Raw genomic sequence first — 17,029 nt, forward strand, 5'->3', positions numbered from 1 at the left:
TAGATCATACAGCGCCCCCTTCCTCGGAGCAGAAGGCCAGGCACCTGGCCCCATCTACTCCCACCGACCAGTCAGATATCTCCCCCAGGCTTTCCACTCTAGGGGCCTGGAGAGGTCAGGGGTCACACAAACAGGGAGGGAGGTACCTCCAAGACCATCTGATACCCATTCCCTGGAAGGGCAGTGCTGCACCATGGGGCTGGAACAAGTCAGAGAAGCATATGACACCCAGGTGTGGCCAGCCCGGTGGCTTCTCGGCTTCTGAAACCCAAGGCTCTGAGCCTTGGCACCTTCACTGGGAAGAGAAGGCCCTGCTCCACACCACACTCAACTGCAACAGGTCCTCTGAGCTCACCTGCCCACAGCCACTGCCTACTCCGTCCCGACCCTCTTAGATGAATTACAACTAGGGGTGTGAAGATCCAGTGGGGAATGCCTCGCACATCAGTTCAGGGCCAGCCTCTGCCCTTCTCTCCATGTCCCAGAACCTCTCCAGTGTCTCCTCCCTTCTCCTCCCACACTCCCCGCACTCCTCCCAGCACAGAGGCTCCAGCGGCTGCCCTGAGACCCTCCTCCTGCTCCACAGCAGAACCACAGATGACACTTGGGGAAATGCGGTGGGGCTTGTCTCGCTGTCCATTCCCTTAAGAGAAACCAGCTCTGTTCTTTAAATACAGGCTTCGGGTGATTTTCCTTTTACTACTAGCAGACTGTACAGAGTGAAAGAAGGGAAAAAAACCACTGGAGGATGCAGACTGAACCAGCCTCACAGACCTGTATGAGGCAGGGAAAGGCCTGGATGCCATCGCCCCCTGTGAGGAGAGGCAAAGAGCAGCACCAGGGCCCGCTCCCGACATGCAGGGCAGAGCAGAGGATGACCCCGGTTAGGTCCAGCAGTGCTTCCTTGCAGATCCTTTGCCAGTGAAAGCTCCCCGAGGGAGAGGATGTAAATCAGCCCCACAGTCGTCAGGTGGGAAAGAAGCAGGGGCAGCAGACACTCGACACAGGGAAGATGTCAGATGTGGTGACTAACTGGCTTTTCTAGGCCATTGTCACCAATGCCAGAGAAATATTCCACTTTAAAAATAAATGTAAAGCAAAATCCAAAATTAACTCTCCCCAGATAACCCCTTTCTGAAATCAACCATGTCGTAATCCACATGTGGCCATTCGTGGAGGATTTAACCTGAGGATGTCTCCCTGTCCTGGGATAGGGACGCTTCCCAGGCCTCAGTCCACACATGTGGGGCTTTTCAATCCTCCTGGTCCTCAGATGGACCCTGGTTTCATGTGTGTCTCTCAGTCCTCCCAGAGCATAAGGGCTAGAGCAGGATCCTTGTACATTCCTAGCCAAAGGTGCTAGGAAAGAAGTAGCTTTAAAGTCCACAGGAAGGAAATCCTTTCCAGGGGGGAAGGCCCTTCTCTCCATCACCTTTCTTTACTCTAAGTCTTTGCCATGCCTGTTGATAACAATACATGCAGACGGGGAGTCTCTGACTATATAATAATTCCTTGCACATTTTATGAGCTTAAGGGTCAAAGAAAAAAGTAGTGCTGGACTCACACTGCCATTTGCCTGCTGTTTAACTGCTGTTTAACTCTGTGCAAATTCATTCGTTCTGTAACAGACATCTACGACAGACACTGTTCTAGTTTACATTCCAGTTGGAGGGAGACTCACAAAGACTAACGTACAGTTTCTCCCACTGTTGTATCCAACCCTTGTGACCCCATGGATTGTAGCCCACCAAGCTCCTCTGTTATGGGATTTCCAAGGCAAGAATACTGCAGTGGGTCGCCATTTCCTTCTCCAATTCTGAAAGGAAATACCACATAAAAAAGAGAGAAGGGAAGAGTTAACAGTGATCAGCAGGCCTTTGCGTGTAGCCCTCAGGCCGTCAGGAGCCTTGAGTGAGATGTGCCTGTCTGCCAAGATGGCTCCGTGGAGCGCATGGTACAGCAGTCATTTTCTAAACTATCCTTGCAGTTATTACAACACTGTGCTAAGCCACTTATCAAGCCACGTTTGGGGCTAATTGCTGGCGATAAGAGGAACATAAATATACTGAGCCACAGCCTGGCCTGATAAGATTTTATACACCAACCACCAACCAAGTTTTCTTCCCCTATTACACACCTGCAATAATTTTTAGTGGTCATCACTCTTTACTGAATCACCACAATAAACCCCTTTCAATATAAACAACTCTCCTTTCGATACAGCCATAAATCAGACTCAGAGTCATCCCCCCGAGCCCTCTGCTGATGCAGGGAGGCTCAGGGCGGTAGTTCCCATCTGTGGTGCACGTCAGAATCAGCAGGAGCATCCCAAAATGCTGATGTCCAGGCCCACTACAGATAGCCTGGGTACCAAGGTTAATAAGAACTCCTAGGTGCACCTTCATCTCCCACGCCTCAAGTTCTGTTGGGTGACTGGAGGTTAACCCAGCCCGAAAGTTAATGTCTCGGTGCTGGGCGTTCGAGGTGAAAACAGAGCTGCCACCTGCACTGCGATACAGGGCAATCAACTATAAGGAAGTTTATAACACACTGTGAGAACTGCTCTTTCATGGGGTTGCTTGGAACAGCATGAAGAATACTGTTTGGAATTTGTGTAGTTAGCCATGCTCATATTTACTGTCCTTATAGTTGAGCTTGCCTCCTGGCGAGTCTCTCAGGTCTTTCCCACGTCTTACAGCTGGAAAGAGGGAAGTGGGAGGACTCAGGAGGAGTAAAAAAGATACCAGAAGAAAAAGGAGAAGGAGAAAGGGGACCAAGGATGAGAGGGAGAAGCAAACGCAGACAACAGGGAACCTTCCTGACATTACCAGACAGACCAGCAGGGAACCCATAAGAAGGAGGGCAAAGATGGAAAGCAGTGTTTCCTAAGATCACACCCCCAGGCTCAGAGCCCCGTGCCAGCAGGGGACAAGCTCACCTTGGTCAAGGGAGGGAACCCTGGCTGTCAAGAGTCAGCATTCCCTATGGAACATGCAAATGGGAACTAGCCACCTGCTTCCCACAGTGCTGGGCAGCGGGGGTCAGAGAGTCAGGAACATTCAGTAAATATCTGAGTATTAAAACAGATGAGGCCCCTGTCCTCAAAGAGCTGACTGACAAGTTGAAAGACAGATAGATAAACCTACTGAAATAAAATTATAAACCAGTATGAGTGCTCCAGAGGAAAAGAAGAGGGTGTTTCAGAGTGACTCTGATGTTAAATGCTGAGTGTCAGATGTTGCAAAGGCAGGGCTCCTTCCTCGGCAGGGAGGGGTACAAGCCTACCCTGCTCACCCAGGATTCAGTGGCCATCACTCTCCCTTGGCTGCCTCCTCCACTCGGCTGTCAGGACCAAGGTGCTTCTGAGCTGTTGCTACCCTCTGGGAGCCCGTCAAAGGATAGCCAGGTCCCTCTCAGGCAGTGTGGTGAAATGGTTACAAGAAAAGGGACTTGGCCAGAGGAAGACTAGGGGCTTGGGCCTGTTAAGTGAACAAACAAACAGCAAAGGAAAATGGCAACCCACTCCAGTATTGCCTGGGAAATCCCATAGGCAAAGGAGCCTGGTGGGCTACAGTCCATGGAGTCAAAAAAGAGTGGGACACATGGAATTCTCCAGGCAAGAATACTGGAGTGGGTCATTCCCTTCTCTGGGGGATCTTCCCAACCCAGGGATCTAATCCAGGTCTCCCACACTGCCGGCAGATTCTTTACCATCTGAGACACCAGGGAAGCCCAAATCACCACACTCATCCCCAAAAGAAAATGCGAAAATAAAATCTTGAAAATCCACTTAGCAAAAGAATGGCACTTGGGCAGGAGTTACATTTTCCTTTATTTTTCTTGAGAAGAGTGACAAACAACAGAAGTGGCTTTGAAGCAGGATATTTGGGGTACTTGTTAGGATGATGGTGGTTTGGGTGAGCTGGGTTCTAAAGACATCCTAGAGTAAACACTGAACTGCTCTATCCACTAGATGAGACTCTACAGAAAGACCCCCAGATTTGACCTCCGAGAAGTGATGCTGATGTGTACCCAGCTGCCTCCTCCCTTCCTGCCTCTGTTCCACCCTTGTCACCAGAAGCCTGGATATGAGGGAGCCTTACACCCAGACATAAGCTACCCGGCATTGTGTCTGACCCCTCTTCATGTCTGCATCCCTCCTGACCCATCCTGAAGCCCACTCAGGGGCCCTTCACAGATAAACATCTGATCCCAGTTGTCCTCTAAACACTTTCACGCTGTCCCCTCTCACAGCATCGCTGCAGGCTCCGGAAGTGACAAATGATTTAATGCCTATCTGAGCCAGACACCCCATGGGAAGGAGGTGTCACAAATGAGAAACCACGTGTTCCACAACCACCCAAGACAACTGCTTGAGAGCAGCTGTGCCTTCTATAGCCTCTTTAAGTACTATGGGGTGGACTCAGGCTGGGTTCATATGTGCAAAGAGCACGGGATTTGGAGTCAGGGATCTGTATTTGTGCAGCAGCTCCTAAGCTAACTAACTGGCTGTGTGACCTGAATGAGGTCACTCAACCTCTCTCAACCCCTACTTCCTCCTCTTCAACACAATATCAGCAGCACAGGTCTGTAATTATGAGAGCTCTCACATGTATTACCTTGTCTGGGCACCCAACAACAGAGTCTGTCAGTCAGGAACTTATCCTCAGTTTAGAGAGGGGATGGACTGAGCGAGAGTAAGGCAACTCAGGATCACCCAGCCAGGGCGTTCTCCTGGGCCCCAAAGCCAATGTCTGCGCCTTCTTAACTCATCACCTCCTCAAGGCAGTAGTGAGAAGCAAGTAAGATCACGCATGGTAAAGTCCTTTGTCATCTACAAAATGCTAATCAAAGGTCAAAGTAGTTGAGTCTTTTGGCTGATATTCGAGACATTGTCTAGGGGACAGAAAGCCATACATTTTTAAGAAGCAGAAATTCAAAACAAATATATATATATATATATATATATATATATATATAACACAAGACAAAAAATACATTTTTTCACATCATCCCACTAGTCCAGAAACAACTGTTCTGGTGACAAACATATATCATCAGATAGGAGGGAGGGGCCAGGGTTCTGAGTTTGCCACAGAGTTCTGTCCTTGATGCATTTTAAAAAATATTTATTTATTTAGTTGGCTGCATTGGGTCTTAGTTGTAGCATGTGGAATCGTTGTTTTTTTTTTTCAAGCTGTGGCATGCAAACTCTTAGTTGTGGCATGTGGGATCTAGCTCCCTGGCCAGGGATCGAACCCAGGTACCCTGCATTGGGAGCACAGAGTCTTAGCCACTGAACCACCAGAGAAGTCCCTGTACCCAATGCATTTTTTGCCCCAGTAAAGTGATCACTCCCCTCCCTAGTGTTCAAGTCAAACCGGATTAGAATCTCAGTTTCTCTACTCTCAATTTGGATTTTTCCTAGAAAAGGATCCTCAGACAAAGATTTGAAAGAAGAGGTTTGCCTGGGAGGTGACCCCAGAAAATATTAGAGAATGGAGAAATGAGAAAAAAAAAAAAAAAAAAAAACAGGGGAAGAAGAAAAAGAGAACGGAAAGATGGAAGGAAGATCGGGGAGGGAGGAAGGAAGGGAAGGAGGGAGAAAATAAAGAAGGAAGGAAAAAAAAGAAAAATAGTTTTCCAGCCTGTACCACTGTGGACAACCAGAGCTGTATCCTGCAGGCCTGGGGGCTAACAAGAAGGCTTGTCTCCGTTATACTCCCCCTACACCAGGGTCAAGGGAGCTAGGGTATCTATCCACTAGCGCCCAACAGTCACTGGTTGAAAGCTGTTCTGGGGATGGGCACTCCCTCCCCAGCACTTCTGACCTGCCCCACAAGCAAGCAGAGAGGCTCAGGGCCAGAGAAAGCCCTCAGGTCCTGACAGCTGGCAGTCTGGCTGGCAAGAGTGAAAGGTACATGCCCAGGGAATATGGGCAGGCGCTGAACCATCTGCTGTGCTTGCTCACTGAGTGACCTTGGGAAAGTTACTTACCTTCTCTTATCCTATATTCTGCAGCCCTGAAATAGGGGTAAGAATGTCTTTCTCTCAGGATTGATACTAAGTAAAGTCATATATGTAAGGGATTAGCTTAGTGCCAAGTTCGCTATAAAATCTCAATATATACTCATTGTTTTTAATCGACATTCTATAAAGTCTTCCTCCTTTTAGATGGTAGGAAACAAAGCAAACTGGGGAACTCTGTTTGGCCCCAGGATGCTCTGAACAGCCCATCACCACTTTCTCGTAGGCAGCCAGGCCCTCAGCGAATGGACCCGCCCCCGCACCAAAGGTCACAATACAGAGCCCAACAGGCTCCAGTGTCTGACGACAACAGAAAACCCTTAAAGGAAACCGAAACTAGATAAAGGAGGCATCTCCCTGGTCCCTTCCAGTCCCATCATTTTACTTTACAAAGAATTTTGGATGCAAACAGAGAATGAGACTTTTAATGCAGGATGCTCGGTCTCCTTTTTGAGGTAGAAGAGCCCCCAAACAAACAAACGCCCACATCTAGATGACCTTGCCTAGGCCTATCCATGAGGCAGGGGGCTGGATGCTGAGATCCTCCCAGCCCCTGAAGCAGGGTGTCCCAACGTGAGTTCCAACAGACACTAATGCCTCTGCTATGCTCCTTCAAAAGCTGGCTCTGGGGTCAAATATGTCTGATAATGGCTTCATGCAAAAACCCCCTCTTTGCAAATTCTATGGCATATTAACATATGAAAAGCTTTAAAGTTCTACAATAAAGAATTCTGATCAAGCCAGTATTTCTTAAACTTACCTGACACAGGACTGAATGTGTGTACTGAAACATTGAGCAACATCCCTCCAAAGGACAGTTAGTGGGAGCGTCTGGGCTAAAGGCAATGCTAGGTGCTGGGGCCCGGGCTGAGTCATCTTTGGACCCTTGTGGCCTAGCACGCGCCTGGTACACAGTAGGCACCTAATAAATGGTTGAATGAATGGGGAGAAGGCTGAAAGAATGACTTAATAATGGTTTTCAAATCCGTGAAGGGATATAGTACCGGCACTGCCAGGCAACAGCTCTCTGTTTCCAAGAAGACACACGTTCTCAATTGCAGCAGGAGGTACTCTGGAAGCCCTGCTCGGAGTTTAGGATAACAATCCACCAAAATAGGCTCCAAGCCGAGCCGCATCGCTTCCTTCTGTGGAGGTGTTGGTCTAGCACTTCAGAACAGCCGAGAGTCTGCATGCAGCCGTCCACCCACCCCACCACCCGTTCGTTCATTCATTCAAACCCTCACTGAATACCTACTACGTGTCATGTACCTAGGTCCCTCAGGACCCCTTCCAATAGCCTAGTGGGACTGTGGCAACCTGTGAGACTACCCCCAGGAAGCCCCTAAGGACACGGAAGAGGAGGCCACCCAATGTGAGATCAGGAAGCCTCAAAGCCCAGAAGCAAGAGCCGATAACCCTCCCAGAGCAAGAAGTGTGTGTATGTATATGAGGTGGGGGGAAGACTGTCCAGGCTGACACACGAGGCAGGCCCAAAGAATAAAGCCACTACTGTCTCCCAGTGTTTGCTTGTTTACCCCCCTCTTCTTGTGACTATATCCCATTGTTCCAGACAGCATCCCTGCCCCCACTTCCAAGCTCTTCCCCTCCCCACACTCACAGCTCCAATCTCCTCTTCCTTGCCTGACATCCTACTGTTCCTCCTTCAAACCATCTCCTAGTTCCTGACCTCTTGCCTACCCCTGATCTCACTTTCCACATTCTGTACCATCCCTTCTGGACCTGGGGTATCCTCAGTGTTTTTCATATTCACTTACCAAATGAATGAGTAAACCAGGACTCAAACTAAGGTCTGTCTCTCTGCTGACCACCCTCACCACAACCACCACCAATACTGAGCCACAGATTGCTTTGCCTCAATCAAGAGTGGGGGGATGGGAATGGCTGGGAGGCAGCATGGGAGGTACAGGCAATCTTTCCCACCCTCTCTCACCACTACCAGTCACATTCCCCTCCGCATCCTACAACCAATATGCTCACCAGCCCCACCGGGACATCTCCTAAGGGGCCTGCGAGTCTGCAGTGATTTTGTGACTTTTAAACAGAGACCAAGGTAGGCATGACGACGGACATCCCAAAAGACTCAGCAGGCATTCATGCTGTAGCAAGACACGAAACCATAAAATTCAAGGGTTGGATGTGAATTGAATGGTTATCTTGGCCAACAATCCCAAACCTAAGAGCTGGTCATCAAGATCAGCTAGAGAGCTTTGAAAACTAGATCCAAGCTGGCAAAAAATATAGATCCCTTCCTGGGACCCACCCCAGATCTTCAGAAGCAGAGTCTTCCGTTTCCTCAGTCCAGTGTCCGCTTGAACACCTCCACTGACACAGCTGGCTACCCCAGGGGGCTTTTGGTGTAATGGCTACAACCCCAAAGGCTGGAAAGTATCTTCTACCTGGATAAGGAAATGGTAACCCACTCCAGTATTCTTGCCTGGAGAATGTCATGGACAGAGGAGTCTGGCAGGCTACACACACGACTGAAGCAATTCAGCACGCACACACCTGGAGCTGAAATCTGTTTACTATTTCTACCCATTTACCCCAACTCTGCCCTTGGGAGCAACCAAAAATAAGTTCAGTCCCTCTTCTAACATCTGATAACAGGGATCCCAGCAATAAATAACACTTTGCCCGTGTTTCTGCTTTCTCACCTCCCAGCTAAACATCTCCCACTCTTTCAAATGTTCTCTTAGAAGTCAAGGTTTCCAATCCCCTGACCACAACTAGTACCGTCCTCTAAATTCTAGAATCAAACATAGAATCTCAGATGGGGCCTTAGTCTTCCTATCAACTGGATATGCCCACCAGCCTAACCAAGACCCTGCTGGCCTTTTCCAACAGCTAGACCAAAATGCTGCTTCCCATGAAGTTCATGGTCTGTTAACTAGAAACTCCCAGATTTTGTTCATGATGTTGAAAGAGAGTTCTTCCCTGTCCTGGATTTGAATGTTTCCTGGAGAAAAGAGGTGGGTGGGAGGGGAGTGGGGGGAGTAGAGCTTTCCAATTATCTTCATGGAGTTTTGCGTTTGGGAGAGAAAATCAATACTGACTGCCCTCCACTAGCAAGCTCCCCCCACCTGATAGGCATGGAGGAAAGAAAGATATGCTCAAGTGTAACTTATGTAACTGCACCCTAAAGAATTTCTGGGCCACAGTCACATGGGACTCCGAGAGAAAACTGTTTCCATTCCCAACACAGAGGATGCTCGTGGGAAGTAAATGGCCATTGGCCAGATCTACCACAAGATAAATAAAGTTAACAGAGGTGCCAAGCAGGCCGCCATGACTGAAAGTCATCCGGCAAGAGGCCGTACACTTGCAGAGAGGCTCTCACCTCCCTCCCCCAACACACACCCCTCCCCTGGCTGGGCCCAAATGGGTGCTCCACAGCCCTACACCCTCTGACAGAGTGACCGTGGCCAGGGCCTGTCTGCACAGGACAGCTTCTGTCCAGGCCTTTTACACTGATTTTCAAAATTCTTCTGTGAGGCTGGGCAGGTTTTGGTGCTGGGGTTTAATGCATGGTCTGTGTCCTCTTTATAGACAGACATGAGCACACTGTTCTGTGCTCCACAGCACACAGACCTCATGCTCTTGCTCCAGATTAAAACTTAGATAGAATTATTAACCGTCAACATTCCCAAAGCACAGCAGCTGACCGTTCTGCTCCTTGGCCAGGCCTCTGCCACTCCTGAAGTCCTCCCCACAGGCATCGAGACACCCCTATCTAGATGTGCCTAGATGACCTCCTACCTAGAAGCCTTGCTTGACCCCCACCCTGAGGCTTGTCCTCCCTCCAAGCACCCCCTTCCCATCGCAGAGATAAGGAGGCCACATAACCAAAAACAATTAGCAAATACAATTAGCACTGAGGCAAAACAAGCAGACCCTCCCTGGCTATAGACTCAGAGCCACCCCCCAACCCCAGCCTACTGTTGCTGCTGGGGTCACCATGGCCAGATTTCTCCTGTCCAGAAATGTGGGTGATGGGGAAAGTAACTGGTGGTAGATGACCCCTGGTGTCATGCTGAAAGTGTGTGGCCCTCTCCACACCACCCAGCAAGCAGGGGGGCAGTGGCAGCCATCAGGGCACACAGGGCAGACATGGTAACCCACCACACAGGCCTCTGGGCCAAGTTCCAGAGCGAGGTGGCGGCTCACCACAGGGCTTACCGGATGGCTGAGTGAGTGGGCAGCTCGGGCTTTTGAAAGGGAAGGGCAAGACTCCATGGGGGCAGGGGAACTGACCGCTCAAGTCTAGCCCCCAGGTTCATTTTGGAAAGTAGGGGCATGTGCATCCAGGGTACTTCCCTGGGGAGCCAGAGGTCAAGGTGAGAAGGTCGATCAAGGCCCAGAATCAGAAATGCAAACAGCCACAGGAAGTCAGCCACAAACAAAGAATAAACAGGACAGAGCTGTGATGATTTCCTTTCAAAGTCAACACAAAGGCTTCCCTCGGCCCACCTCCATAACCCGGGCCAGCACACACAACAGATACACACACACAAACAAACACACACGTGCACACACATGTTCACGCACATGCACACACATGCACATACATACTAGAGCCTGCCCACATGACAGACAGACACCCACCCTTCAGCCACAGTAGTCATTTCTTGGTCTGCTTCCCCACCCCCATCCAGCCAAGTACAGACACTCACATGTGCTCATGGTCACAGAACATCACTCACATAGCGCAACTGCCATTCTGATCACTGGAACAACTGGTGACAGTTGTGGATTCAAACAGGCACAGAGGAGGAAATGCAGAAAATCACTGAGTTTCTTCAAAAGGGACAGAGGGAAGCAAGGAAGGAGCTGAAGACAGGCTGGGTAGGGATGGGTCAGCCCACACCACAAGGGCAACCTCTGACAGCTCTCCCAGGCTCACAGGGACCCACATGGGGTCAGAATCTTCTTTTCAAAAACTGTATCAGGTGGGTTTAATGCTGCTGCAGACTAATAATACCCCACATCTGAACAGGACTCTCTACTTTTCAAAGCACTCTTCCATCCATTATCACCTCTGAGAGTAACACTGGACAAGCAGAGACACTCATCTCCTTTGCCAAATGACTGTCCATCCCCATAAGACCCAAAGATGTTTTCTCCAAAATAATCTCTAATGGCTAAGCATATGTAATAGTTGTGTGAGCATACTTGTTTGTGTGTGAGTGCATGCAGAGGCTTTATGTAGCAGAGTGGGATACAGTCAAACAAAAATGAGGTTGCCATGGCAACAGGCTCCGGCATCATTGCAGCCTATTAACACAAGTGAGGAATGTGTTTGGCAGATGCTTGAGTGTTATTTATGGTATGGGTGTAGCAGAGGGACTTCTAACAGGCAAAGAAGGAAAAAAAAAAAACAACCCATGACGCTCCTACTGTATCCCACCAAGGAGACGACAGTGAGACGAGCACAGAAGGCGAGGCTGAGAGGCTGCAAAACAGGGAGTAAGAGATGGGGAAGCAGAAAAGCAGGCAGGCAGAGGAGAGGAGAGCAACAGGGGACTGGAGGAGGAGGAAAGTGAAAGGAAGTGAGAGAAAAAGAGTGGGGCGGGGGGGGGGTGAATACCAGGAGAACAGCTGGAGCAGGGGATACAGCAAAAGGAAGAAACATCATCCCCCACCTTGGGGGATGCCAAGGGCTGCCCCACCTTGCCTCTCAGTTTCCTCTTGAGTAAAAACCATCAGGAGGCATCAGATAAGATACTAGATGTTTCTCCCTTCTAACTGGAGCAAAGGGCAGAGCCCAAGACAGAAGAGGGACAGGGAAAGAATAAAATACTGAGATCAGATACTGATGTTGAAGGTCTGAGCTGTGGGGCAGCTGGCAAGGGGACCAGTCTCTCATGAGAACTGAAAAAATGCCAACAGATTCTTGAGAGCCTACTCTGTGTCCAAGGTCATGGAGGCAGATTCCCAAAGCCCCAATATTAAAAACCACACATTGCTGGCCCATTTACCTGGATGTGTATCTTCATCAAAGATAAGAACAAGGCATCTAATGGAGGCCATTCTCCAATACCTGCTACTCTGGGGTAACCTGAGGCAGAGGGTAATGCTTGATTGTCTCACTAATATTTCCCACCATCCAATAAGATTTGCTCAAGAAACACAAAGTTTATATCATAATTAGAAAGGCAAATGAAATACAAACCAAAAAAAGATACAGTTTTGTCTTAAGTCAACTAGAAAGAATGCTTGCATTCTGATTATCATGGACCATTTCTAACAAGTTCTGCTATACTCAGCACAGCAGGTCATGAGAAGTGCAAATGTATGCAAGAGCCTACAGACAGGGGAAGGTCTGAAGACCACAACTGGATAAAAGAAGCATGAGTTGGGAGGTGTGCAGCTGGGGAAAGAAGGGAGAGAGACTGGGCTGAGGAACTAGATGGGGAAGTCAGTCAGCTAACTCTGCTGCTGCAGTGGCATCTTCATGCTAAGATGGAGATGGAACACTCCAGGTCCAGCACTGCCATCCTGGGATCTGACTCCAGTCTCCTAAAATCACTCACCTCGGATTGTCTAGGGCTGTAATCAGGCCCTGAGTCCCAACTCTGGTTTCAGTAAATACTCTGAATGATCCTGGAAACCTCTGCTGCTCCATGTGCACGCCATGCCTGTCTTTCTGCAGAAAAGCCATACCCTCCCAAGCAACCTGCCTCCCATTCAAGCCAGGAACAACCCTCAAAGATAAAATACTCATATGCTAGCTTGTGTCCCCAGCTCAAAACATTTGGAGCCTTTATAAGCACTAACAATAGTAGTTAACTTTTTTCAAACCAGCTCTCAATAGGTTTTTCTCTTAAGTTTAAAGATGATCTCTAAAGAATTTTTTTCCTTCCAATCCCAGATCAGAAAAACTTCTTTAGCATCAACAACCCCAATTACTTCACTCATTGGAATACAATCAGTTAAGCAATTATGAAATCCCTATATATTCAACACAATGCTAGATAAGGCAGAGATGGTAGAGAAGGAAAAACACACCTCAGGAATTCTGCATCCAAGGGGCTTACATTGGATGGGGAGTAAAACCAGGGGCACTCAGGAATAAGTAAGTGCCCCACCCTGTGGCTCTGACTCTGTTGTTGGCCATGCAGAAGAGGGAGAGGCTGACATGGCTGGAATGGAAGGAGGGCTCCTTGCAGAGGTGAGGCTTGGCACAGAGAGGGTAGAACTGGAAGGGTCATGCATTATCCTCTCATTTGCTAGACAAGGAACCTAGGGCACGGAGGGGCTGCAGATCCCCTCCTTCCCAGTCACAGAGTGCCTTGGGGGTACACCTGGAGCCCAGCGCCATGAAGCCCACACTGGCACTATTTTGAGAAAGCCAGGGGGTACAGGAGAGCCCCTGGAGAAACACACAGTCCTCAATAGGATTGAAGTCCGAGAAAAGGCACTAAAAGTGGGGAGGCCATGCCTGGAATTCAGTTAGTTAAGAAGTTCTGTAGAGGAAGCAGATGCCCAGAGAGAGGTAGGGGGTGCAGTAGGATCTACGGTCAAGAGACTAGACTGCAGCAAGGGCCCATTTGACTCTCACAGCCAAGCTGCAGCACAACCAAGTAGGCTGAGCAGGGGCCAGTGGAAGAGGCCCATGGTGCCACGGACAAGGGCACTGCTAAGGGGAGAAAGTGTGCTTGTCAGAAGAGCCAGTCTCATCAAGGTCACCATGGCAAGCACGCCTTCCTCTCATAAGTCTTCAGAAGAACCACCAGTTAACCAGGCAGAAGTTTTATTTCCTCCTGATCCCATCATTCAAGGCTCACCTAACTCATCCCAGGAGTGATAAAAAGCCCCCACAACAAGTAATAACCAGGAGTACCCACATGAAGGGGTCCTGACATAGGACACTAGCTTTCTGCTCAGGCCAGGAGAGGACTGTCCCCACCCAAAAGGTTGCTTCCCACTTTTGCTGAAGGCAGCTCTTTGGCTTGTGGGCACTTTCACAAAGGAAACACATTTGTCAGTCTTCCCTCAATTTCAGGTATATTTCCAGCTTTCAAACCCCCAGTCTCAGGCAACTGGCAGGGTTACCCTTTCTCCTCCCTAAGACTAGGCAAGGAGTTCCTAGGGTTTCCCCTCATCAATCCTCCATCCAGGACTCAACGGACTCACTACATCCAGGACTCACTACAAACTATCAGTGGCTCTCCCCAGGGAGAGGTTGGAGAGGGATTAGAGGGTCCAGTCACTTTGGTCAGGGGCCATATATACAGGGACAAAAGCATAGGAAGAGAAGGGGACCTCTCCCAAGAATTTTCTCCTCCAACCCTCCTTCCTCATTAGCATCCCTACAGTAATGGATAGGGTTTAGTGTGTCTATCAGCGGGAAGATTACATAGAAGAGCACCCTTTTTGTAAAGGAAGATGCTGGGGCTCAGAGTGCGGGATCAAGGGTAGAAGACACCACACAGCTGACAGAGCCATGTCTCTCTGGATCTTCTCACCAGTTTAAAGGGGAAGGTGGCTTGCCTCTCTTTGGAGTCAGGCCAAGGCCTGCACACCCTACTATCCAGTCCCTATGCCCAGGTGGGCCCCTACCTGCTTGAGCAGGAACTGATCCTGGGCGTTGGTGCGCAGGGCGATGGCCAGGTGGAGGGCGGACAGGAGCACCCCGCTGAGTACCGCAGCCCGCATGCGCACGGGCAGGAGCGTGTAGATGGTATAGATGAAAAACACAGTCCACCAGATGCCCTCGGAGGCACTGCGCGGCTGGGGCAGCAGCAGGCCCACCACCTGGACGGCCAGCACCACGGCGATAAGCGCGTAGCAGGCCAGGCCCATGTGGTCCTGGTGGAAGGCGGCGCGGTTGCAGAGCACGGCCATAACGAGGATCACACCCACGGCGGCCGCTAGGACGGCCAGGTAGGGCAGCTGCAGCGGGGGCCGTGCCGCGTGGAAGGCCAACATGACTAGGCACACGAGCACCAGCACAGCCATGAGCATCGTGAGGCTGCTCTGGTTCAGACGGAAGAAGTAGCGCTGGTACAGCCGCTCCAGCTTGTCCGATGGGAACTTCTTAGAGCGGAATATCTGCAGCAGTGCCAGGCAGCAGGCGCCCAGCGACAGCACCGCGCCAGGCCCCGCGCCCGAGCCTGCCGAGCTGCCCCCATCCCCGGACCCTTCGTCTTCCTCGACAGCGCCGGCCTCCAGATCGTCGGCCGCGCGGCCCTTGCCACGCCGCTCCTCCAGGCCTAGCTCCACCGAACGGGGGCGCACCTCCGTCCCGCCCGCTGCGGCGGCCGCAGCCGCCGAACCGCCGCCGCTGCCCGCAGGGGGCGCCCGGGTGCTGCCCCCGCCGGCCGCGCCCCGCCGCTGCCGCCGGCTGCCGCGACCGCAGTCGTCGCCGCCGCGCTCCTGCCAGGCCGACTTGGAACGGAAGCTGAAGCCGAAGCCCCCGGCCAGGGGGTCATCGCCACTCAGCGGAGGATCGTCTTCGTCGTCGCTGCGCCAGCGGCTGGCCAGGCGCTGTTGCTGCTGCGGGGTCACCGCCCCCCCAGGTCTCTTGGTGGAGCCGCGGGCCGAACCCCCGGGGGCTTGGGGGTAGCCATTGGCGCGGGAGTCGGCCTCTCCCCACGCGGAACGGTGTTCCGGGCCTCCCCGGGACGCCGGCGCCGCCGCTGTCTGCGCCGCGTAGCCCGGGGGGCTCACGCTTTTGGAGCTGGACATCCCCCCCTCGGCCTCGTCGTCTTCTTCCTCCTCCCCCGGGGGCCGGGCCGGGGGTCTCCAAGGGGAAGGTGGACGGCCGAGCAGGGGGACCAGGCTGGGGTCACACGTCGGGGGCGGCCCGGGGCCCTGGGCAGTAGCGGGGCATCTTGGCACCCCCGTCCTGAGCGGAGAAGGAGGGCAGCGGGAGAGCGAAAGGGAGGCAGGCACAGCCCCGAGGTGAGAAGTGGCTGAAAATCCGCGTCGGGAGCCCCAGGTCCGAGAGGGAGTTGGCTCCGAGCTGGGACAGCGGGGACTGCTGGAGCTGCTGAGCCGCGCGCAGAGGGACGTCCGGACTCCTGGCTCGCGTCGAGCTCGACAAGGACCGGAGTTGCGGACGAGGCGGGACGGAGAGGTGTCCTTGCGGGCGGCACCTCCCCGGGGCTTGCAATGCCCGGGCGCGGCACTCGCAGACTCTGCCTAAGCGGAGACCAGCGGCACGCACGGCGAGAAGGCAGTTAGGACGGCTCGGCAGGGGTCCCGGCGTGGAGACGAAGCGGGCGCCCTTCCCTCGCGGCGGACTGGGAGCGACTGGGAGGTGCGGGCGCCAGCCAGCATTATTTTCTTACGAGGGGTGGGGAGGTGGGATGGGGGGGTGGAGAGGACGGGGGAGGGGGCGGCGGGCGGAGCAACAGCTCCAGAGCCCCGCGGGGAGGGTCCTGGAGCCCAAGGGCGCCGTCGCCCGCATCCCCCACCACCTCCCGCGGCGAGAATGGGAGCTTGGCCCCGGCCAAAGCCGAGCCCAGCCTTCAGCGGGTCCGCGCAGGGGGCGGGGGCGAGGACCGGCTCCTGCAGCGCGGCCCTTCCCTCTCGCCTACCCCTTCCCCCAAAACGGAGTGGGGCTGGCCCGGACCCGCCGGCCCAGGAGGGCTGTCGTGCCGACTCCTCAAGCCCCAGGCTCCTCGCCGCCGGCTGCGGGCCCACCGCGGCCGGGCGCAGAAGGACTAAGCTGAGGGCGGAATCCGGCGCAGCGCCGCCGCCGTTCCGCCCCAACGCAGGCGGGCTTCTCGCAGGGAGCACGGCATCCAGAGATCGAGAGCCGGGACTCAGATGCAGCCAGCCGAGAGGGGCCGGCCCAAGAGCCGCTGCTGCGCCCCGGGGGCGCTCCGGGGAGAGCCGCGGGAGCCGGGCTCGCGGCGCGCCATGCACGCCTCGGGCCCTGCGCTGCTCCGGCCGCTCGCGCCGCTCCTCCCTTCTCGCCCGCTTGCCGCCGCCGCCGCCGCCGGAGCGCCCTCCGCATCCCCTCCTCCCGCCGCCT

The 17,029-nt window shown here is 52.6% G+C and overlaps 1 protein-coding gene across 1 annotated transcript in view; it reads right to left on the reverse strand.

The window, feature by feature from the left end:
- The window catches only part of ADCY5 (adenylate cyclase 5), a 159,018-nt gene extending 142,603 nt beyond the window's left edge, over nt 1-16,415 (reverse strand). The window contains exon 1 of the mRNA XM_025285182.3: nt 14,608-16,415. Within this exon, the coding sequence (XP_025140967.1) occupies nt 14,608-15,735 (1,128 nt within the window). The 5' untranslated portion in view covers nt 15,736-16,415. The remainder of the gene's footprint in view (nt 1-14,607) is intronic.
- Between the last annotated feature and the right edge of the window lie 614 nt (nt 16,416-17,029).

This window comes from Bubalus bubalis, chromosome 1 (assembly GCF_019923935.1).
Source record: "Bubalus bubalis isolate 160015118507 breed Murrah chromosome 1, NDDB_SH_1, whole genome shotgun sequence".
In the NCBI taxonomy this organism is placed as follows: domain Eukaryota; kingdom Metazoa; phylum Chordata; class Mammalia; order Artiodactyla; family Bovidae; genus Bubalus; species Bubalus bubalis.